Source organism: Perca fluviatilis, chromosome 6, assembly GCF_010015445.1.
Source record: "Perca fluviatilis chromosome 6, GENO_Pfluv_1.0, whole genome shotgun sequence".
NCBI classification, from domain to species: domain Eukaryota; kingdom Metazoa; phylum Chordata; class Actinopteri; order Perciformes; family Percidae; genus Perca; species Perca fluviatilis.
In genome coordinates this window covers 34,836,474-34,860,991 of record NC_053117.1, presented here as the reverse complement: position 1 = coordinate 34,860,991, position 24,518 = coordinate 34,836,474, and the positions used below count along the sequence as shown (strand labels likewise).

General features: G+C 39.8%; 3 protein-coding genes across 4 annotated transcripts; all 3 read left to right on the top strand.

Annotated features, from left to right (window-relative positions):
- Window positions 1-5,158: 5,158 nt before the first annotated feature.
- LOC120561010 (natterin-3-like) lies at window positions 5,159-8,726 on the top strand. The gene is made up of 3 exons (XM_039803961.1): window positions 5,159-5,179; window positions 7,160-7,253; window positions 7,519-8,726. Exons 2-3 carry the CDS (start codon window positions 7,160-7,162, stop codon window positions 8,601-8,603), a joined length of 1,179 nt encoding a protein of 392 aa, XP_039659895.1. The 5' UTR covers window positions 5,159-5,179; the 3' UTR covers window positions 8,604-8,726.
- A 4,082-nt stretch (window positions 8,727-12,808) lies between these two features.
- Window positions 12,809-15,866, top strand: LOC120560051 (natterin-3-like). The gene is made up of 3 exons (XM_039802157.1): window positions 12,809-12,878; window positions 13,941-14,055; window positions 14,683-15,866. Exons 2-3 carry the CDS (start codon window positions 13,941-13,943, stop codon window positions 15,771-15,773), a joined length of 1,206 nt encoding a protein of 401 aa, XP_039658091.1. The 5' UTR covers window positions 12,809-12,878; the 3' UTR covers window positions 15,774-15,866.
- An 823-nt stretch (window positions 15,867-16,689) lies between these two features.
- ptrh1 (peptidyl-tRNA hydrolase 1 homolog) lies at window positions 16,690-21,802 on the top strand. Of its 2 annotated transcripts, XM_039804623.1 has the most exons (6): window positions 16,691-16,902; window positions 17,298-17,423; window positions 18,722-18,941; window positions 19,972-20,071; window positions 20,592-20,637; window positions 21,295-21,802. In XM_039804623.1, the coding sequence occupies exons 2-6, from the start codon at window positions 17,316-17,318 to the stop codon at window positions 21,571-21,573; spliced, it is 753 nt and encodes a 250-aa protein (XP_039660557.1). In that variant the 5' UTR covers window positions 16,691-16,902; window positions 17,298-17,315; the 3' UTR covers window positions 21,574-21,802. The 2 variants fall into 2 exon arrangements, with proteins under 2 accessions (XP_039660555.1, XP_039660557.1); XM_039804621.1 differs by having other exon boundaries at window positions 16,690-17,423.
- Window positions 21,803-24,518: the final 2,716 nt, after the last annotated feature.

Below are 24,518 nucleotides of genomic sequence, written 5' to 3'. Positions count from 1 at the left end.
ATTATTCCTGTTACTCTTAAGTAATTCAGAAGATTAGCATACTTTCCATGATGTCTTTCTGATGTTTTTCATCAATTAGTCCTGATATTAATTCCCTTATTTCTTCATCATACCTGAACATTAATATAAAGATTATACCTGTTTAACATCAGCATGGTAGTATTTATTCACACTGGCATCATGTAGTTGTTTTTTATTTACGCAGGTTTTAGGATATTCACCCCAGTAATTGGAGTTTAAAAGAATTGGGTTTGTTGTGCTCACAGCATTGAAAAATGACATTTAAAGTAAATCCAACATTTACTCTTCCTGTTAGTCGGGATAGCCCATGGACTTCATATGTACAGTTTTAGTTACAAGTTATTTCTACAGAAGAAACAGTCCTATAGAGAAAGTTCAAAAAGACAACCTTCCACTTAAAAGTCCAATATATTATGAAGTTTATTGAAATAAGGCCTGAGCTGAATATCTAAGATAACCAGCAGGTGGCACTAAAAGATTACTATTTTCTCACCACGCATTGTAAATATAGCCAGTCCACAGCTCATTATCCCATCGACCCAACATGATCCTATAAATTACATAGTATTACACATTACATAACCAGCTGAAGGCTCCAGTCAAAACAGTCAGTATTGAAGTTGCTGACTACAGTTGAAATCCTCCATGAAGAAGAATCACAAAGAGCCGCGTTTCAACACTTCAGGGTGATACTGAGCGATTTGGATTTCTGAAAGTTTTCTCAGATGATATTTTGACAAGAACTGTTATGATATAAGTTCCTGATATACATTGAAGGTCACTGATATGATAGTTTGGAGGACAGCGATAAGTTACCTCCTTATCACTCTGTTTATCAGAGTGATTTATCTCACTCGTTAATAATCCTGAATCTTATCCTGCATTTTTCTTTATAACGGGTCGTGAAGTCAGCATGAACACAACTGCACGGTTGTTGGATATTATAGAGAAGAGTTCAAAAAGACTTCCATTGCCTTTATCTTGTTAAGCTCCACATTTATTAAACTACAAACATTCCCACCTGGAAGCTGGGTTTGGGAATTCAAATCAGAAACACCACAAGTAGCCTACCTTATTTAATAACCAAAAGCACTTTTAAAATAATGTCACAGTTTATTTATTATTATTTTATTTTCTTTTTAAAATAAAATCTACACCGGATCCTATTTGGCTTGGCTACTCCCTAATCAGTGATGTCACAACAGCTTTTTCCTATCAGCTGCTAATCAGAGAACCTGCCAAATGCTTGAATGTTTCCTAAAGACATGGTCAACAGCAGTTTTCCACTCTTTGGGATTCGATGTGAATTCAGTCCAAATACTTCTTATCATTTAGGATGTTGGCCTTGGAGATAACTCAGGGAGGTATTGTTTAAAAAGTAGAAACTAATGGAACCAGTTAGAAAGATTATTTTGGTTTGCAGGTGGAAATTGCTCCTAAAATATTAGTTTACTTCTTCCCATTGATACAGTGTAAGGTCAACGTTAAACACATTCTGTAAACACTGTCTCTTGTTTTGTATTGTTCCACAGGTGTATATTAACACAGAAAACATATTGAAAACATATTGCCTTACACTTTCATACCTACTGTTCAATATGTCCATGTATGGTTCAAATCTATGTTTATTTCTTAAAAAGTTTTCTTCATTATCTCAACATTAGATCACTTAATTTGATGACTACCAGGGTATGTGATAATTCAATTTTATATTATGTAAACTTTAATGATCATCGTTTTCCAAAATACTGTTGTTTAAGGAGCTCAGGAAGAATAGCTGCTGCAATGCAGGAGCTAATGGGGATCCTATAAACCAGGGGTGTCAACCTATTTTCACTATGAAAATACGGAAAAAGAGAATCACACCAAGGGCCAGACATGTAGAGTTTATTTGATTTTGTTCAGACTTTTTTGTGGCTTTCTCAGACCTTTTTCTCACCTTTTTGTAAATTTGTTGCTTTTTCTGACATTTTTGTACGCTTTTTGTCGCATTTTTGTTGACATGAAGCCCTTCAAAAGTCATCAAAAGAGTTCCTTAGCCATCATAGAATTTAGCAAATCTAGCAAAATAGTGACTATGTTTACATACAGCCAATAACCCGTTCAAAACCGGAATATTAGCAATAACCCGGTCGCGCACGGCCATGTAAACACCGGCAAAAACCCGAATATGCTCATATTACGGTTTTTAAAAACCCGAATATGCTACCTGGGTTACCTCTTTTCTAACCCGAAATTTGGTCATGTAAACGCGTATCGGTATCCCCATCAAAGGGAACATTGATTTGTGTTCTGCGCATGTTCTATTCGCAAGGAATCTTAGTCTTTTGAGTAGAGGAACTTCTTGTATGCGCCAGAAAACATAGTTATAATAATAATTATATATTATAATAATATAGTTTAGTAGTATACCGGAAGTAAACAAGAAGTAGAGGTAAACATGGCGAGACGCAGCACAGCACCACACTTTTGGAGCGAGGAGGAAACCAATTTCTTTATTAGTTTGGTGAAAACCATGAATATAATGTCTTTTGTTGACGGCAGAAAGTACCGAGATAGTGAGATTTATAAGAAGGTGACCGAAAAGTTATTGCGTCTTAAGGTTGTCCGTAGGCTACGTCCAGACGCTAACCGTGCGTCGCCGTTTACGTCGGGATATTGCCAATTGATTACAAATGCCATGTATACAGGAGTAACTCTCTCTGCTCACGCATGTAAACGGGTTATTCCGAATGTTTCAGAAAACACTTTCCTGGGTTTTTGGTTTGGCGCACAACTAGGTAGGCCAAAATTGATTGTGAACCCAAATTGATATACGGGCCGGATCTAAATCTGCAAGGGGCCAGATTTGGCCCGCGGGCCTTGAGTTTGACACATGTGCTATAAACCAACAAAACAATTAATCATCATGAATTTAATCAAAAACTGACAACTAGATTGTTAGTTTTTGTTTTATACATATATGAAGAGAGTATTTCTTTCTAATATATAAACATATTTTACACTCCACAAAGAATAGTCTAACATTTGTTGTCCAACTTAATGTAACAGCTAAGGACAGGGTTCGAAATGAGGGGGGTCTGGGGGGGTCCCGGACCCCCCATAAGTCATTAGGGACCCCCTATAAGAATTTATTTTTAGATTTTGGGGGGTCCCCGACAAATATTTTTAACATTAAAAATGATTGTGAAAATTATAGGTCTTTAGTGACGTTTTATATTTATAACAATAATTTATTTATTTCCTAGCGCGATTGGGCAGCAATCAGGGCAGCTAATAGCATCACAGATTGTTGTTGTGGTCCTCCGGCGCATACAGTACAGTCTATGGCGCAGACACGTATGTTATTGTTGTACGCGGCAAAAACGAAGCCTCACAAAGAGTGAAATCCCTAATGAAAATCCTGTAAGTGCTTCGATTATGTTTATATCTCCATAATAATTGCTTATTTTAGTAGAATATTTGGAGTTGGTGTTCCTATATCAAAAGTTGCATTAAACTAGTCAATCTATAACCTGAACTAAAATCTTTAGGGACACGTTTAAAAAAAAAAAAGGAAGATATTCTAACATGACTGAAAGCCATTAAAACAAAGTAAACCATCTAATGTAGGTACAGTCTTTATAGACATCATTATTATTCAATCCAGCGGCTAGTTGTTTTACAAATTCCATTAACATAAGGGATGAGAAATGCCATTTGTATTTGATCAAACCCTTTGAAGGTGCATGGTGCTGCCATAATGAGTACACCTGGTGGATTTAGGTAACTTAGTTAACTTCCTTGCTCAAGGAAAGAATGACCTGTTATCCACTTTGTCATGTCAGGGATTTATATAAAGTGCTGTAACTTTGTTGCTCCAGAATTAGAGGGTTACCTGTTAGATTATAGCCAATCCACTTCTCCAGACACCACTACAATACTGGGACTAGCCCAAACCATGAAAAACATCCCAAGACCATTATCCCACCTTCAAAATATGTCAATATAATTTTGCCTGCAGTATATAGTGTAGCAAGGTAGTCTTCAGTATTTTTTATAATTACATTTTAGGGGACCCCCCAAGAGTCCTAAGTCATTTCGAACCCTGGCTAAGGACATCATTCTTTCATTTTAAATTTGAATTTAAAAGGGTTTCTTGACTGCAGAAACATGTCACCATAACTTTAGACTTCTCCCTCCTCTGCTGATGACACCCAGCTATTCTTGTCAGTCTCCCATTTGACACTAGGTATGCATCACTATATCTTGTAATGGATGTCAAGGCTCAACCTAAAATTCAGCTTAGACCAGACTGGGCTCATATTCCTTCAGGAGAAGGGATGCCCCACTGAGACTTGTCCATCACTATAGATAATTAGAAGTGCAATCGGAGAGCACAGACCTCCGCCAAAGCCACGCCCTTTCTCGCAATGTTAATGAACCTGACAAATTATTTATGTATCCGCCCTGTGATTCGGGTCGGCTCCACAATTCAATAGATTCTTCCTTGGCCCATGCTACACCCTTCCAACAACTTCCATGAAAATCAGGCTTGTAGTTTTCCGTAATCCTGCTGACAAACAAACCAAGAAACCAAACCAAAAACATGATTTCTTGGCGGAGGTGATTGGAGGGGAGGCTCTTACATTTTTGATGACACCTTGCTCTTGTTCCTACTAAGGTTAAGGTTAGTTGCTCCAGAGGTGTGCGACCTCTGACATATTGTAAGTCACTTTGGATAAATGCGTCAGCTAAATGACATGTAATGTAATGGTTAAATGTACTTATTGTAAGTCTATTTGGACCAAAGCATCCAAAGCGCTAGATTAACATAATGGAATGGTATCGAGTCTGTAAGCTTAGTCATTAGACTCAGCCAGTCATGGTGGGCCAAAATCTAACACATGCAGAACATTTTATGGAAATCCATAAAAAAATTTTTGCAGAGAAAGCAATAGACTAACTAACAGGCAGGAAAAAATAACTTTTTAGAGAAAATAAATTCCATCTAAGTTAAGAAAGACACTGACAGCTGTTCACAAACTCACTGCGCCAGTTTCAGTTAATTGGTCAGACAGAGTGAAAGTGCACAGTCTGCTTTATAGTTCAGCCATAAACCAGCACATATAAACCTGGAGGCGAGTGGCTGTGGACTCAGTAGGGATCAACTGTAAGGGTGAGTGCTGTTCAGTTTCTTATCAATCAGACTCAGGACAATCACTGATGATCATGATCAAGTGGCAATAATCTCCACTAATCCATGTATAAATTGGTTATAGCGCTTTTCTTTTATGATATAATATTTTTTGTTAATTAATTGTTGCAATGATTTGTCAAGTAAATACAGAGATGGGAAGTAACGAAGTACAAATACTTTGTTACTGTACTCAGATTTTTCACATATTTTTACTTTACTATTTATTTTTGTGCCGACTTTTTACTTACTCCTTACATTTTAACACGAATCTCTTACATTTTAAGAAATTGGCTCGTTAGGCCTACTTTAGTTTCAAATAGTTTCAGTGTTTTCAGTTTTGCGTCATCAATACCGAATTCAATCTAATTGAATGGGAATATACGTTGCACTTGACGCACAACTACAAGACGGTTCGACAGATTCGGCGGCATTCATTCGCGGCAAATCATTGTGGCGGTAACGTTAGCACATAGTAGTATGGATGGCGACATGGTTGAAAATGAAGAAAACGGAGATCCCAGAGATTTGGCAGACAAGCAGCAAGACTTTCCCAATCATCCTTGGCCTTATCTCTGAGAGATGTTTGAGATAGTAGGCATCAAGAATGACTCCTGGTGAATGTGCTGCGTAACTGTATGGGGAACTTCTTAATTAATGTCTGTTTAGTAATTCATATTTTATCCTTTATTTTCTTTCCAGAAGCCATATTTGAGCACACACACATACATGTAGATTCCTTTAAATGTTAAAGGGAAGATTAAAAAAGAGAAACTGGATCTGTGAATTCTCACTGAATCACAATTGAATTCATATCTTACTACTCAGTCAGAATCTTATTAACCTGGAGTCCCAGTCTCTGTCACAATAATCATATATGTTATGTTTTAGGCCTATTGGCAGACATCCATTTAAAATATAGGCAATGGCATAAAAAGAGCCTTTTTCCATGTCCACTGACATTTCTCAGCTTGCACTCTAATAACATTTGTGTGGTCCAGGTAGCTTAGTATAAAAAATGGTTGTCATTCGCAAGGCTACTTTTACTTCCAAGCCTGTTACTTTTACTTGAGTAAAGAAGTTAAATCAGTACTTCTACTTTTGCCAGAGTATTTTTTAACACACGTATCTGTACTTCTACCTGACTACAGGAAGTGAGTACTTTTGCCATCTCTGAGTAAAGAAAAAAAATCTCTAGATATATATTTACCCATCTACATACTTCCTAATTGACCCACTATGAATAAATAAAGTTATTGTTTTAATTATATTGAACTGAAACTACAGTATAAATCTAATTATTAATAATAAATTGTAATCAAAATATAAGTTGATGATGAATACAGTGTAAACATTTCATGGGGAAAAACCGACACGGTACTCCTACTAAGTTATTGAAATGATTTATTTATTTTTATTATTATCATACATAATTCTAAGTTTATCTTTCACATATAAAAGTATGTAGTGAAATAAAATTTAGCGTGCTCCTAAGGTTTTGCTTAAAAAGGGTTAAAGTTAAAATGAGAATAAAGACATATACATAATAAAAACAAATCAAGATAAAAATTATACATATATATAGATAAGTAAAATGTACATGCGTCAAAAGTGTCAATACTTACTTGAAGTTGTAATTCCTCCCGACAGCTTTTCTTACAAAATAAATGTCCATGGTGGATTTCGAACAAAAAATCCAAATGAACACACACACACGAAAACTCCTTTAAACCTTTTGGGATACAGTTATTATTTTAGATTGTTGTGTTGTTTAACACCAATGTGTACTGATGATAAGTCAGAGGTTGTAGATAATGTGTAACATTGTGAAAGACAAAGGCATTTTTTAAAAGGGCAACATGTTCTGAGCAGAAATGTATTAATGTATTATGACTTAGAAATGTATTTCACATGTTGAGTTGAAAACTTTATGACTGAAAGCCTTTTGTGTTTCATCTCCAGATGAAGCAGTCAGTGTTCTTGCTGCTGGCCCTGCTGGCTCTGTCCTCAGCCAGTCTGAAGGACATTGTGAAGAAGAGTACACAGCACAGGAAAGGTAAACATTTCATATATTCTATATTTCTTGTGACATAAACAGACGCAGATGGTAGCTTTGGGTTGCAGCTGTTGTATACCTAACCAAGCAGGCTAAATTAATTCTGAAGCAGATGTTTTCCCAATGATCCAGACGGTCTGGTCCCTGGTGTCGGGTCCTCTGACTCTTGCTAAGCTAATTTTCAGTTTAATTAGTTTTCCTTATTATAGCATGTGTGTGTGGTCAATGTGTAAACTGTCTGTCTATCTGTCTTTTTTTTACACAGTTTCCTTACTGAACCCAGAGCTGGAGGGTGTGGTGCCTGAACCAGCTGGCAATGTGGTGTTGGGTCCTCTAAATCCTGCTGACCTGGAGCAGCAGCAGGATCTCCCTTCCTCCTACATGTTCGGTGATAACGTCAACTTGGAGTGGCTGACCTGGAGCGGCTCTTTGCCCAACGGAGCCGTTGCGATCTACAACGGCTACACCGAGCGCACCGACTATGTCTGCAAGTACAAGTGTGAGGCCGGCTTCTACAACCCCAGCCTGGGCCCCTACTGCCGCTACCCCTACGGAAACAGAGAGTACTACGCCCCCGAGTTTGAGATCCTGGCCAACAAGGACAACTTTGAGTTCCTGGAGTGGAAGGACGGCTCCTACGGTTCAGTGGCCCAGCATTCAGTCGGGACCTGCCCGGGTGTTGGCATCTACGTTGGGAAGAACAAGTACGGCCTCGGGAAGGTTGTTCCTCAGTTCAAGGCCTTCTTTCTGCCTTGGGAAGGCGATGAGTATTGGTACAAAAGTTACCAGGTCCTGGCCATCAACAGAGATGCCTACAGCCAGCAGATCACTGACGTCAAGTATGCCATCGATGATGTCGCCATCTTCCAGTATCCTCCTGAGACCATGCGCATCTCCGGTGTCACCAACAACGACTGCCAGACGGTGGTGAAGACAGTCACCATCTCAAAGACCACAGAGGTGGAGACCACCTGGAACATCGGCCGATCCACCATGTTGGGTGTCACTGGCAGCATCACAGCTAAAATCCCCTTCATCGGCTCCGGGGGCATTGAGATAGGCGCAGAGAAGACGCTGCAGTTCTCCAGGGGAACCACAGTGGTGGAGTCGCTCAGCCACTCCGTGTCTGTGGAGCTCAGCATCCCGCCAAACCACTCCTGCAGAGTCCGTATGGAGGGACGCAAGCTCAAAGCCGACATCCCCTACACAGCCCGCCTCAGCCGCACCTACCGCAATGGAGAGACCCAGTGGACGTCCATCTCGGGGACATATGACGGAGTCCAGATCGGAGAAGTCCGAGCCGTGGTGGACCGCTGTGAACCGGTAGCTGACGCCAAGCCATGTCCTTAAAAGACTGATGGAAAACTCAAACAAAAGATATATTTTTAAACAACATCTGATATTTGTGATATTGAAAGCAAATGATGTGTCAAAATAAAAAGAAATATGCCATGCACATGCTGTGTGGTAAATGGAAAATGTATTTTGTGTCTTTCTGTGTCTAGAAGAAAACTTTACATGTTGAAAATACTTTTTAAAATAAAAGAATCTGCCAGTAGCATTGCATAGTTTTAGTTGTTGATTAAGCAAAAACGTTAAAACAAGAAAATGGTAAACAAATAAATGCATAAGAAATAAGAAATAAAAGGTGGATTGATTCACAGTAGGTCAAAGTTGTTAGTGACAATGTACAGTGGTAGTAATTCATTAAAAAGGCCTAATACATATTTATAAAAAACAACATACATAAGACACATTTTAGATTTAGATTTAGATTCAACTTTATTGTCATTTTGCAGTGTACAAGTACAAAGATGAAGAAATGCAGTTTGCTTCCAACCAGAAGTGCAAAAAAGCAGAAAAGTGCAATGTGATATTCAAGTATAGACAGGTGGTGCATAGGCAGGACAAGAAATATATTGCAGTGTTAGAAGAGCAGAATAAATATATTTATTTACAAATGTACATACTGTAATTACACCTATAAATAGCCATATTCTACTGCCCTTTATACTATTCATCCTGCACATACACTTATTCTTACTACTCTTATAATGTTACCACACTGCACATAGCTGTACATACTGTAGATATCTGTAATATAGTTCATACAGAATATCCATATTTATTGTGTTTTTCTTATTATATATTCTGCTAATACACTACATATATCTATATTATTCTTACTACTATTATAATGTCACTGCTACTACATTGCACATATCTGTACATGTTGTTCATGCACTGTTCATATTACATAGCCATATTTATTCTGCTCTTATAAGTGCATAGCAATAGAATAAAGGACTATAGAAATATATTACATGTCATTCAGCTGATGCTTTTATCCAAAGCGACTTACAATTGCTATATATGTCATAGGTTGCACACCTCTGGAGCAACTATGGGTTAAGTGTCTTGCTCAGGGACACATTGGTTGATGTATCGCTGTGGGGATCAAACCCAGGTCTCCCACACCAAAGGCATGTGTCATATCTACTGCGCCATCACCACACAGAGCTTAAAGTAGTAACAGTGGCAGTAGAAAAAGCTAAAAGCAAACTACACTAAAGGCCAGCCTGATTAAGTAGATATTCAGTTGAGTTTGAAAAGTGTCATCAGACCTTGCATTTCTAATGCAGCTGGTGTTCCACAGTCTTGGAGCGTATTACCTGAAAGCAGTTTCTCCGCTTTTTTTCTGGTAGACATTAAACCTGCTTAACATCCCTATGTTAGCATATTGTCATGAGCATTTTTGCATGCTGATGTTAGCATGCAAGCTCAAAGCACAGCTTCACAGAACTGCTTGCATGACTGTAGACCCTAGTTCATTTTGTACAGCACTAATAGTATTCTACAGCTTGTCTCTGTGGTTCACTTCAGGTTGGACACAATGCTTCTGCATGTGAATTAATAAAGAAGTAAAAGTTTATCTTCCCATTCACAAATTTGGATTATAAAACGTTCAGCTCTGACACTGAATACAGTAATTATAAACCTTTGACTCTGCAAATTAAACAAAGACTTTCCTATATGAGAAAAGCCTGCCTTGTTTCCCATACAATCAGCTCAAAATACGATGGTCAGGAAGAATAACATCATCACTGCTCGTCACGCACAATATGCATCTGAATAATACACTGAATCTGAATAACGTAATATAAAGTTGCATTAAACACGTTCACAGTCAGCTGAATGCTGAAGCAGCTGAAGGCCGTGACAGTGCATTTTTGTGTATGTAAATGACTTTTACACCGCCTTTCTTCACACAGAGTCCTCATTCAGACTCAAATAAATAAATTGATAATAACTTTCTGTCTCAAGGACGCACAGAGATGGCCATGACATCAGCGATTCTCAATGATAGGGCTGTACGTGCGGAACAATGTTCGGGTTGAGCGACTTATCGTCTGGTTTAATCTTGGCAGCTGGAGCCATTACGTAACAAGGACCTTCTTAATCAATGAACCACTATGACAGGGGATCTAATCACTATGTTCCCATCCTAAGCTTATCTAAACATAATGTATCTTGTCATCAATGTAGAAATGGCGCCATAGCACTTTGGACATCATGCAATCCTCTATCGCCCCATAGATACGGGCGTTAAACCCGGGCAAATTTATTTATGAAGCACTTTTAACAGTCTAATCAAACAGTAAATTCATAGCAGGAGGAGGGGAGAGGGCTGTTTCAGATCAATAAAGAACCCTGTTATCATTATCAGCATGAATTGTCTTTTTACACTCCTTGATGGCTGCCGATAGATGTTTCTAGCCGAGGACAAAGTAGGTCAGAATGATGGCCTTGACCTAACCTATCTGTTGCTCGTTCTGGTTGTGCAGGGAAACAAGACAACCCGGTATCACAACAAAAATAAGACCAATGTCTGACCTTGACTTTACTGACTCGTATCTGTGCAAAGTTTGTCACTAGAGAGGTGTTTTTACATTCCTCTCCTGAAGGGGGAGATATCTGTGCACTTCCCTAAAATCGGACGTTTAAACATATACCATGTAAGCTACAGTTTGTACCTCACAAATTCAAAAGCCAATCGCTGTCTTTTCTAATATGCCAAAGCAACAAAATAAAACTCCTGTGCAGGACTGTCAGTAAAGAGAGCGAAAACGCGATGTAACGTTGAATCCCCGCTCGAGGCGCCGGTGCCTCCTGTCTGCATCCAGCGTGAGGCTCAAACATGGTTGAATACGATGTTTCTCGCCATCTTGATGCAAACTGCTCTTTCACCGTTCAACCTCGCGCAAGCAGCAATGGTGTGCAGGGCGTGAGGCCAGATCCAGTCCCTTTTCAGAGTTTTTTTGTTTTTACATTACATGTCATTTAGTTGAAGCTTTTATCCAAAGTGACTTCCAATTAAGTCCTTTCAACCCTGAAGGTGCAAATTCCAGACAACAAGTAGTAAGTGCAAGTACATTAGCTTTAAATAAGCAAAACTACAAAGAGCCATATGAAAGTGCAGCTTCATTTACTTTTTGTGTAGGAAGACCATGTTAAATAAAATATTAAGCATAGCAGAGTATTTTTAAATACTTTAAAAAGTGTCTGGATGGGGACTTTAAATAAATCGCACATGGCCGACAGGTTGACAGGTAGAACCTGGAGTCTGACTCCTCAATTTGTTGCCTCAAAATTAACAATTTCCATAGCTAAAAGTGTTCAGAGAGGCAATAACCTATAAATTATAAGGGTTATTTGTACTAGACAGTCCACACACACCGTACAGGCTAGACTTAACAAAAACAACAGAAACACTAAAGATGTGTAAGAGTTCCTGCCACGAGGTGCAAACTTGTAACTGTTTTTTTTGTGTTGTTTCCAAAATATTATTTTTAGAAGTTAGAAGTCATTTTAATGTTTTTTTTTTTTAACTTAATCTTTAAGTTTTTATAATGAGCCTAAGAAAACGGAGAATTCTATTAACCCATGAAGGAACATAGGCTAGATTATTAAAATGATCTGAAAGCATGGAAATCATTATTTGGACATAAATGGTTTTCACTGGCTAGCAACTCAAAGCATAAGCATGTAAAAACTGTATAAACTGTAGCTATTGCAGTAGAATTGTTTTATTCAAATGATATGCTATTAAACATATTCAAATGTTAATGTTAAGCCCTTCAGTGGTCTAATGACATAATAAATTATGAAACCTGAATAAAGAATTAGGCCATGAAGGTCTCTGTTTTGAATCCAGACCTTCCAGGGAAAGCTTGTCTTCTTCTCGCTGTCTTTGTTTCTACAGTGTCCTTGAGCAAGGCAGTGAAACAGAGAGGACAGAGGTTGTACTGGTCAGCTCCCAGTGAAAAAACAAACATGCCTTTTTATCTCCCTTATAAGAGTTTTAAAATATTGGAGGAATATTTCATTTCTCGGTTCTGCTCTGAGTCTTTCCTTTGACTCTAACACAAACTGAGCAGCAGGAGAGAAAAAACAAACGCTGGGTCAATGGGCAAGGACTTGCTGTAGCTCTCTCTCTCTCTCTCTCTCTCTCTCTTTCTCTTTCTCTCTCTCTCTTTCGGTTTATTGCGGGCAATAAGTCTGCAGGGAGGTTTTAAAACTCAGCACATATTGCAGGCAGCGTCACTGCACGAGGAACCTGTCGAGGTAAAAGCTGCTTCTCTGTATCTGAATGAAGTGCTGATTAACAGCATTCTGTCTGATTATTCTCCTACGGTGCATGGCATTGATTGACAATCAATAAATGGATCTCAAATATTTGAATTTTAAATAATTTAGAACACTGTGGTTATTTGTTTTCCTGTTTTTGTTACTATTTCTTTTCTTTTTTTTTTACTAGAAAGGGTATCCAGAAATAATTTATTAAGGCTTCTCTTGAAGTAATAATACATGAAGGGGCATCCAATTAATAATACTGCTGCCTTAGTTATAAATCTGTGTTGGCACCAAACCTGGCAGCTTTTTATTCAGTTACATGAAGCAATACATTTTATTTTCATGCTGTATGTGAGAACATTTAATCTTTCTACCATTTGTTTAATAGTATTACAAAGTTGTACATTATTAGAACTGTTTCTTTTCACTAATTTCCTTTAATGTTTTAGCATTTTGGTAACTGAGATGATCCTCATTTTAACAATATTCCTGAATATTATTGGGGCTAAATTGCATGCAACATTGGAAGACACCCCCCAATCATAAATGCAGACTGACATGTTTTATTATTAAGTTAGAAGAGCCATCTCAATCCTCTACAAGTTGCTCATTATTTCCAGGTCAAGGTGTGGTTCCCAAAGTTAAACACTTGTAACTAATAACTTCATTAATTGTTGCATTGCAATACTTGTTCTAACTGAGCCTTCATCTATTCAGACAGCATAACAACATGTAAAGTACAAGATGGACTGATTTGTGTCTGAAAACTCTGACAGTTTGGGTACATTTTTCATTTCATTACAAACCAGAAATTATTAAGAAACAGATTAAAAGAATCATGAAACCATCTTTATTTAACTTGGCTCCCTTTGTTAATTCATTTCCCCAATATTCGTGTTGGTTAATTAATGAGAAATGAGTCGATCAGCTTCTAAAGGAGGTCATGACCAGCCTCAACCATAACCTAGAGTTTGTACTTTTGTAGGATTAATGAGTTTCTGCTAAATTTCCAGTGATGCTGACACGCGGCTTGTGTTTCCCCTATGTGTCCAGATGAGGTGGTGTGTCGCTGTTGTCTTGGCACTGCTGCAGCTCTGCAGCCCAGCGATGCTGTCTGACCCGCTGCTCTATGTCTCCCAGCTGCAGGATGGGCAAGAACAAGCCAGCAGTGAGTCACCTTCGCCATGATACTATAGTTTTACCTGGGCAGACCATCAAATAGAGAGCTGCAATATATGCTATGCACCTTTTCACAACACCGATGTCTGGTCCTTAAAAATGACCATCAGCATAAATGAAAAACATAATATTACGGAACCAACAAGCCAATTTATGATCGATATCCATCAGATGATGGTTGATCCAAAACATAATTAGACTCATGATACATCTGCTTTTATTTACATCTTGCATAGCCTCAATCTGTCAGCTGTGTGCATCCTGCAAGAAGCAATAAAGTGCATGAAAGCGGTATATCAATATTGCACATTCTGAAGTTTTCACAGAAGATATTATGGTGATGGGCAGGAATGATTGAACCTTATCTGCCCCTAGATACAAAGTGCACAGGGAAGTACAGTATGTGAACAATGTTGCTTGTGTTACAGCTGTATGAGTTGGTTTACAGCAAGTGTATCAGGTTTTAATCAAGACGAGATTTTATTAGGGTGATTTTCACTTTAATTGTCAAAATTGTTTTGATCCTGTTTTCTCTAAATGTTCTGAGTTCTCTCAGTCTCTCCTGAAAAAAAGTTTTATATCAAAACCTAGTGCCAGTTTCTATATGTCTTTCCAGAGCCATGGCTTAACCCTACACTGGAAGATGTTGTCCCCTCCCGTGAAGTCATCAAGCCTCCTCAAATCAGAGAGATCCCAGAAACTGGGACGTCCTCACATTCCTTACCCATGTTTGGTGAGCACGCCAACCTCAAGTGGGTGACATGGAACGGCTCCCTCCCAAACGGCGCCGTGGCCATCTTCAACGGCTACACCGAACGCACCGACTACGTGTGCAAAGTCAACTGCGAGGCCGGCTTCTACACTCCCAGCAAAGGGAGCTTCTGCCAGTACCCGTACGCTGACAAAGAGTACGCGTCCTCCAAGTTTGAAATGCTGGTCAACGTTGACCACTTTGAGTTCCTGCAATGGGTTGAAGATTCGTACGGGTCAGTCCCCAGTTACGCCATCAAAACCTGTCCCAACTCAGAAATATATGTGGGCAAAAACAAGTACGGTCTTGGCAAAGTGGTGACCCAGCACGAGGCCTTCTTCCTTCCCTGGGAGGGCGATGAGTACTGGTACAAGAAATACCAGGTTCTCGCTATCAACAGAGACAGCTACAGCCAGCACATCTCTCACGTGGAGTATCTCATCGACCAGATGGAGCTGTTCCACCATCCTCCGGAGGCCCTGAAGCTCACCAAAGTCACCAACCTGGAGTGCAGAACTGTGGAAAAGACTGTGAGCCTGGAGAAGACCAGTTCGGTAGCGAAGACCTGGGACATTGGCAGAGAGACGCGCAACGGCACCATCTCCACCATGAAGGCCAAAGTGCCCATCCTTGGCCCGGGGACCGTGGACTATACCAAGGAGCAGACGGTGACCTTCTCAGAGGGAACCAGCATAGTGGAGTCCATCAGTCACTCCGTCTCCGTGGAGCTGGTTGTCCCACCCAACCACTCCTGCACCGTGAGGATGGACGGCAGGAAGATGACGGCAGACATCCCCTACACTGGCAGGCTGAGCAGGACCAATCACAACGGAGAAACCCACTGGACGTACATCACAGGCACGTACGACGGCGTGAGCGTGGGCGAGATCAGCGCTGTGGTGGAGAGATGTCAACCGGTGACAGACGCTGTTCCCTGCTCCCCAACCCAAGGCTGATTACCAGTCGGTTGGACCTACAGCTCAAAAGGCAAATGTTGAGAAAGTTGAGAAAAACTCTGTTTTCCAAATAAATATAATGACAAATCTTTTGACGAGTTTTTTTTGTGTTTTCCTTTAACTATGAAATATGTGGGCCACCGATTGTCACTGACTCGACTTTTGAAAGTAATTTTCAGATTATTTATTCCACTTACCTCTTGTCCAGTTACAAAGATAGGGCATCAATATTTCATAAATCATATTGAAATAAAATATCACAAAATATAACAAATATGCCAGGGAATTGTAAACCAAACTATTGTAGAAATAATTAAAAAGCATTGGTTAAATCCATGTTTTTTTTTTTTTCATTATTCTCATTTTTTTTTTTTTTATTGGGTCACTCAAAGTTCTTTAGATTTCAGAAAGCATGCAAACCTTTAGAGTGTCGTAGTGGAGGTAAAAGTGGGTTATATTGATATGGTTTAGGTCACAAAGTTACTATAACGTTGGAAAGCGAATAATATCTAATTTATTTGTTGATTGAATTTTTTATATTTTATATGAATCTGACAATTAGCTAGAAACTTAAGTTATTAAATAAACGTAGAAGAGCAAAAACTGAAACAATGTTGGTTTTAATGAAAACATGATGATGATATCATTTTTACATTCTTCTGATTCAAAATCAGCAGGTGATGTCATTGTCACTAATGAACTCCCAATTAGTTGAAGGTGTATGGTGATGGGTAGGACACCGACCACCACCAGTGTGTCACTATTTGATACACAACCGCTGTATTTTCTGGTTAATACAGCATCTGAAAACATAACATTTGTTGATCGAGAATAACTCTAATATGTAATTTTCAGTAACCAAGTTAGATGGCGCTGTCGCCTATCAGAGAAGGAAAACCCTGTTCACTCGGTTGTCTTTCTGACACTCGTTGACTTTTGTGAAAGAGACATGGCATGACCGACAGCTATGTAACCTCAAATAAGACATGAGAATATTTAAAAAATAATGCATACATTCTCGATATATATGTTATTAGCTTATATGTTAACCTCACGGGTTTTGAACCTATTTCGTGGTTGTTCTTAAGTGCGTCTGTTGGTGTTGTGCTGTATTGAGTTAGCCAACAAGGTACAGTAACGTTAAGCTAACATTAACCTTACCTGCAAGATAACTTAAAGTTCACACAGTTGAGATATTAATGTCAAAACTTAGATTTGCATTTCTCTCTTGAGTTACGTATATAACTTAGCCAATGAAGTCAAGGTAAAAGAAAAATATAGCTAAAGATTAAGTTAGGATATATTAAATCCCATTGAGAAATCACAGTGAACATACAGGGTATTCTCATAGGAAATGTCGTTTCCTCGCGGTAAATCCTATATACTGTCTATGGGTAAATCAGTGTGAAAACGTCTGAAATTTGACGTAATGATAAGTGCTGACAGACTTTTTTTATGGGCCGAATGAAAAAAGTCACCGTTTTAAGTAGATTTTGTGGTAATTTGTACTTCTTTTTTATGAAGCTGTTGAACTTTGTCACGATGCGACGACTTTTAACAAGAGTCCTAAACCGAGTGTTGCTGAGTGAGCTCTTTACACCATTGATGGGAATTGAAGCAGAAATACACACTCAAGGCCGCCGAAAGCTAGTAAGTGTTTAACCTCCCATCATCTACATTTTGTCGACTACACTGTAGATACGTGTATAGTTGTTTAACTTTGACTACCATAGATTTACTAAGCCAATAATCGCAAATCAATTTGACTGGATTGGTAAATCCCACCAAACACCATTCAAAAATCTGACCATGTAGTAGGTCTACTGTCTTGCTTATTGGACATAGTATGCCTCCTGTAATATACTTTTTCATATACATTTTACAAGACATTTAAATTCGGTATACATTTCATTCAAACTAAGTGCTGCATTCTAGGCTAGATATCAAATTAAATATTGAGCTCGCTGCTTCAAGGCTGCGTTAAATTGCTAGATTTTAGAATGGAGTTTGGCTTGTTACCTGTTTTTGTTGTACTACCAGTGTAATTCGACTGATTGGTCTAATGACATTTTGTCCAAGTTTAGCCACAAAAATGGATTTGATAGAGACAGAGCAAACACAAAACAGCCAAGTTAAATTGTCATCGTGGCACCATAAGGACAATCATCTGGCATTTCTGTTTTATTTTTAATGACTAGTCATATTCATCATCTATAATGTACTTTGTCATTTGACCTCCAATGTGTTAACCTCTCCTAGCCTTTTTCCACTGTGTCCTGTTCAAAGGAAAATAAATACAAGCACAGTGTGTAGAGGCAGAACACAATGTTAGCAGTGTGTCAGCAGCCAAAGCGTCTAATACAATGTAGTCTATAGTGTTTCTGTTAACAGAGCTGCTGCTGCTGCCAGTGGATCAGTACCATCAGTACAAGGCAGCGACTGTATATGTGTTGTGTGTTTATGTCAGCTGACTTTAACCTTCTTTGGCTTTTTTTCGGAGGAAGAATTGTTATTGTAGAAGCAATATTCCATTTGTCATTGTCAATCATCTGATTAAACTTGATTTAACAATGGAGCTCACAGAGGAATAGGATATATCAGGCTTTGGAAACATAAACCATACTTTTGTATTGAGAGACAATCATGGGGAAGATAAAAATATAAAACAAATGAATAAATTCAGGCAGAAAACACAACATCAGAAGGAAATAATAGTGTTTTGCCTGCTCTCTAGGCATTTCCTTTTGATATGTGATAGTCCAAATCTAAAGCAATACCTTAATATGTATCTGAAGACCTTGTTTTTTATTGCTATTCATATGTTTTGTCCATGTCAAACCCAATATAAAGATTATCAGTTAGATTAGTATTAGTTAAAACATACTTAAATCTTCAAAATAACAAAAACAGCATAAAGGGTAGCTTTCAATGTTGTGTGTGTGTGACAGGTGGTGGGGCTGGGTAACCCAGGGATGGAAGGTACCAGACACAGCGTCGGCATGGCAGTGCTCGGCGCGCTCGCTGCCCGGCTCGGCGTTGCGGACCGTTGGCGTGGCGACAAGCATGTGTCCGGTGAGGTCATCGTGTCCGAGGTACAACAAACACATGTGGTGCTGCTCCGTCCCAGGCTGCTGATGAACGTCAACGGAGTGTCAGTGGCCAAAGCAGGTGTGTGTGTCTGTCGGTCTGTCTGTCTCTGTCGTGTTATGCAATATGTAGTGATGTTTGTGTGTTTATTTTATTTACATTGTGAGTATTTATGAACGAAAGTGAGCTCAGGAACAGACTCTCATCGTTATCTTCGCTGTATGCCCTCTGCAGCTCTGCCACTAATTGGTTTTGTTCAAAGTGCTCTATAAGCAAATCCGATTCCTCTCTCCGTCCGTCTCTTTTCTTTGTCATTTAATAAATGGCCTCTGTGGGATAAATAATTCATTAAATCTACAACATGCAGCATCAGTGTGTGGGGCTGGGGGATTTCTAATGAATTAGGAGTTTCCTGAAAACGTGTTAAATAAGAAATCAGTAATAGCATTTACATTTATTTTACAGGTGTACCTAATAAAGTGACCACTGAGTGTACAGTATGTATTATATATAAATATTTCATTTACCATAGTTGTTACGTGCTGGAAAAGCTTGACAATGCTTAAAACGTGCTTGAATTTGACTTTGAAAAAGGTGAAGGAAGAAGATTTTATTTATTTATATTAGGACAATGCACATTAATCAACATTTCTGTAAATGCGCCAGTGTTAGCCAGACGGCTAATTTTCAACTGCAGTCCTAGTTGCATGCATGTTTTTATGGTGGGAAGAAACCGGAGCACCCGGAGGAAACCCACGCAAGCACGGGGAGAACATGCAAACTCCACACAGAAAGGCCTGGGACGACCTGGGTTTGAACCCAGAACCTTCTTGCTGTGAGGCAGAAGTGCTAACCACTGAGCCACCGTGCTCAAGCAGAAATGGCCAATATTGTCTTCGCTAGCTGCTTTTCTCTGTCAATTTAATTTCTTTTGTTTGACTGTTTCGTGTTTGTCTATTTGAGAAACTTTTCCTCAACTTTGGAAGAAAACTTTATTTTAGGCTCTAAAAACTAAGAACTTTTTGGTGTTTTGTCAAAATGAACAAATGAAAAAAGACAGTTAATATTTGGATATTTATTATCGTTGAACGTGTCTGTGTGTCCTCTCTAGCTGGTAAATACGGCATCAGGCCTGAAGACATCGTGCTGGTCCACGATGAACTGGACAAACCTCTGGGGAAAATCGTCATCAAACACGGAGGAAGTGCCAGGTGGGTTTCATTCATCACATTGACTTAATACTTCTCCATGCTGGGTGCCCAGATAGCTCAGTTGGTAGAGCGGGCGCCCATATATAGAAGTTTACTCCTCGATGCAGCAGGCCCAGGTTCGACTCCGACCTGCAGCCCTTTGCTGTATGTCATTCCCCCCTCTCTCTCCCCTTTCATTTCTTCAGCTGTCCTGTCAATAAAGGCCTACAAATGCCCAAAAAATAATCTTTATATACTTCTCCATGCTGCAGTTTGAAGGTCTGGACCTGAACGCTGGTGGATCTCCTTCCCTCTAAGAAATAATTACCTAAATGTATTGTTTTCTTATTATGTGAAGTAATTGACAAGATTCAGTTGTGCAAAAACAAACATTGGGATTACAAATATAAGAAAGTTGTAGGATACTTGATGTAATATTTTGTGGAAAAGAGTCGATGTATGGGGAAAAAAAATTCACCTGTGTTGAAAATTACAGTAAGAATACAAATTGAACTTCAACTGAAATTCCTCTCGTTCACAGAGGTCATAATGGAGTCCGCTCCTGTGTGGACTGTCTTCAGACTGATGTAAGTAACTGTTCACAACAATACAGGTTTGAATTGTTTTACAAGAGAAACACAGACACTTCTTCCAATAGTGGTTATTGATTAGAAAACATCTTTCAAGAACTTTATTTATCCAAAAGGAACTTTTTGCCAAAGACGTTAAGTATACATAGCAACATTTATGTATACATGCATTGTAAAATAAAACACATTCATAGCAGACTACAACTAGAAAAAGTATATATATGCATGCAGAAGTGGAGGTGCCAATCACAAATGCACTCTGTGAACAAACGTGAACAATAAAAATTGGGCCAAACTTTCTGAAGAAACTTTACGTGTGATGCTGAAACGTTTGCCACTGAAAAAAAATTTAAAAAAGACGTAAGACAAAGAAGGGCGCCTGGGTAGCTCACCTGGTAGAGCGTGCGCCCATATAGAGAGGCTCAGTCCTTGTTGCTGCGGCCGTGGGTTCAGTTCCTTTGCTGCATGTCATTCACCCTCTCTCCCCTTTCATGTGTAGGCTGTCATGTCAAAATAAAGACCTCAAAATTACCCAAAAATGAATCTTAAAAAAAAAAAAATAGAGAAAGAAAACTTTTTGTCTTTAAATGTATAAACTCAAGCGCAGTGTGTAAACCAGCAGGATTGTCTCACGTCCTCTCGTCTCTCTCGCAGGTGATGCCCAGACTTCGGGTCGGCATCGGCCGGCCGACGGGGAAAACGCCGGTGGAGCGTCACGTTCTGGGCCGGTTCTCCTCAGAGGAGAAGAAGGTTCTGGAGTCTGTTCTGGTCCAGAGTGTGGACCTCCTCCTCTCCCAGCTCTCCCAGGAAGACTCCCAACAGGACTCCCAGCCCCCCTCCTCGCCAGCAGGGGGCAGACAAGCCGCACAGAAGAGGAAGGAGACGGAGCGCTCATCCTCCCCAGCTGAGATCTCTGCTGCTGCTAAATGCTGAAGCTCAAAGTGCCTCAAAAACATGAACATGAACATTTACAGAGCGAGCATCTTTATTTATGTATTTATTCTCTGCTGTGAGTTAAAGGACACACATATTTCTACAGAGCAGGACCACCACTGAAAACGATTGACTCCTTCTTCTTGGTTATCCTACAACAGGAGTGTGACCACAAAAATAGTCCAAATGATCAAAATAAATGGATGCTACGATCTCGTCTTAAAGCAGAGCTGTAACTCATTATGTGTATTGCTTATTGCCACAGAAGAGGTTGTGTTTGTCTGATTTTTGGGTTCGAATAATACCTCAAAAACCTGTCAACAGATTTCAGTCAAAAGGTGGTGTAACAATCTGACAGAGGCAGAACAACAAGTTATGTTTTCGAGCCAAGAATCGATTAAGGATCTCTAACATTGCAAGATGTGTAATTTTTTTTAAACATTTTGTGATTTTCTGATGAAATACTGGACATGAATGGTACATTTATCCCATGTGTCATTTAAAGCTCACACAAACTCAGAAAAAATGATTTCTAAACATTTATTCTGATTTAAAATAATAAATTGAGAGGACTGTGCATCCTTGGTGGAGAACTTGTACCCCAAGGGGTACTTCTGCTGTTGCCAGGGGGTATGTGGAAAGACTGTGGAGCAGCTCAACTGATTTGAAAAAAACTTAATTGAAAACTAGTTAGCAAGCGAGCACAAAAGCTTAACCAAGCTACTGAAATGGTTAGCCAAAAGCACTGACTAATCAGTTGCAATAGCTAAAAGTAATGGATAAATTGTTGAAAAATTCAGCTTCACTCCAAGAAATAGTAGTAGTAGTATGATGACCAAACCAACCTAAATATTGACAGTTCAACAAGTATGAAAAAATTACAATATCCACTTTTATATATTTGATAAGGAATAACATTTAGAACATACATTGGGAATCGATGAAGAGGTACGTGTGTTCATCTGACAGGACTGTAGGGGTTCCTCAGACCAAAAAGGTTGGAAACCACTGCCAAACCAATGTCATGAGACGCTCCTCTGGAGTGCAACAGCATCAGGCCTCATCTGTGTATATTTTGTGGGGGCATTTTAAGCTAATAGACTCCCAAGTGATGCAGTTCTAACAGGTCGAGAGTCAAGAATTGAACTGGAAGAAAACCTAAAAGCTCATTTCTTAAAGCTCAATTTCTCCTCTTTTGTACGTAAAAGTGACAGCGAGCCTCCTCGCGCTGCTGTCAGCCGAACATACGGTTCTCCTCCCGCGCTGCTCTCTTCCATCTTGTCCTCCTTGATGAGGCTCTTTTGGCTTAAAACATATTGATTTCCCCCCTTTTCCGATTGTCACACTAATTACACTCTTCATCAATTAGTTGTCTTTAATGAGTTGCATCCAGTCAAGAGGCGCACTGCGTTCTCACACTGCAGAGAATGCCGGTAGAGGGAGGGGTTCGGCGGGGGAGGTTGCGGACAAAAAAAGCCAGAAAAGAGCATATAAAACAGCGGAAAGAGGCTGACGAGCTGCTGAATGAGGGAAATCAATACAAAGGAGGCCAGTAGATTGCGATGGAGGGCTGAAGAAGAAAGGCAGGCGAGAAACAAAAGGGGCCAAACATTGTTTAGACCCGGTTTGTTTGAGGCCTTCTGTCCTGCTGTAGCTCAGAGTCACAATAGCTGCAGGGACACACTTGTGGATGGAGGACGGGGGGGGGCTATAACACACACACTGAACACCCCCCACCCTCCTTAAACCCGCCCGTCTTTCTCTGCTGTGACCCCGTTGAGCCAGCCTTTGCCTCCATCAGGCCACTTTCCCAGCCCCTCCTCACTGGTCAGCTTTAGGAGGCTTTACCAGCAGCTTCAATAACTTTTCTTCTGCGGGGGTCAGAGGTCAGCAGTGGGGCCGGACACCTGGGTCTTTAGAGGAGAACCTAAATTTATTCAGGAATGGGACCCCCAACCTTCCACCATGCTCTACGGCCAGGCGTAGCTGGGCTACCAGTGGCCTGCTGGGGGGTCTTCCCACAGATGTGCTAACGCTGCATTAACACAAAGCGAGCCCACTGACTCCACTGATACTGGGGACACTATATGTTGGCCATGCTGGCGGTGTGGCTCCAGTGTTGCCGATGACAGTCGGTCGACCACTTTGATCCAGACTGAAATTCCTCAACAACTATTGGATGGATTACAATGAAATTTGGTTCAAACATTCATGATCCTGAGAGGAAGAAGTGTAAAAACGTTGATCCCCTGAAACTTTCATTTAGCGCCATGATCAGGTCAAAATCTCCACTGGTCCACTACTTTGGTTTATGACCAAATAACCTGCACTAGCTTCAGCTGTACGTTTGTTGTGTTTAACGCTATATTAACTAATGTTAGCATTTATTGGTACACAATTCCCACCAACTTTGTCATGTTTTTTGGTTTTACGGCACAACTCTGTGAGCCAGTGTCTGTTTCTGTTTTCAACTAAACAAACAAACCCCAGTGCATACTACCTCTCCAGCATCAAATAGCAGACAGACAGAGTTAGAGACGAGAAAGTGAACTTTAGAATGCACTCCCCGATCTGGTGGTGATGCAATAACATGGGAGCTCCTTCTGTCTGAATGGCCACTCTTCTCTTTTCGTCTGTTGAAACTATGTACATCATTCATGTCATTGGTTTCATGGTTCCATATGGCACTTGCATCCTGACACCAATTCCTGTCCACAGTTACTGGCCTGTTACCTTGACAACCTGTTGCAGAGGCATGTGGTGGCAGAAGTGTTGACAAGAGTGACTCTTATCCTGCAACTGAGGACTTTGAAGTGTAGCTCTACTGCAGACATCAGTGGTCCCCCAGTCTATATCCACGACGTTCCACATCTGGATTGTTCAGGTGCTGCCAGAAATTCCACCGAATGTTACTCTTTTCGGCCAGATGTCCGTTACTTTCCGCT

Excerpts from the sequence above, each read along its gene's own strand:
- ptrh1 (XM_039804621.1), top strand. The coding sequence starts at position 17,229 with ATGGGCCGAATGAAAAAAGTCACCGTTTTAAGTAGATTTTGTGGTAAT. Across the intron at positions 18,942-19,971 it reads AGTGTCAGTGGCCAAAGCAG|CTGGTAAATACGGCATCAGG; the intron begins GTGTGTGTGTCT and ends TGTCCTCTCTAG. Across the intron at positions 20,072-20,591 it reads AAACACGGAGGAAGTGCCAG|AGGTCATAATGGAGTCCGCT; the intron begins GTGGGTTTCATT and ends TCTCGTTCACAG.
- LOC120560051 (XM_039802157.1), top strand. The coding sequence starts at position 13,941 with ATGAGGTGGTGTGTCGCTGTTGTCTTGGCACTGCTGCAGCTCTGCAGC. Across the intron at positions 14,056-14,682 it reads TGGGCAAGAACAAGCCAGCA|AGCCATGGCTTAACCCTACA; the intron begins GTGAGTCACCTT and ends ATGTCTTTCCAG.
- LOC120561010 (XM_039803961.1), top strand. The coding sequence starts at position 7,160 with ATGAAGCAGTCAGTGTTCTTGCTGCTGGCCCTGCTGGCTCTGTCCTCA. Across the intron at positions 7,254-7,518 it reads GAGTACACAGCACAGGAAAG|TTTCCTTACTGAACCCAGAG; the intron begins GTAAACATTTCA and ends TTTTTTACACAG.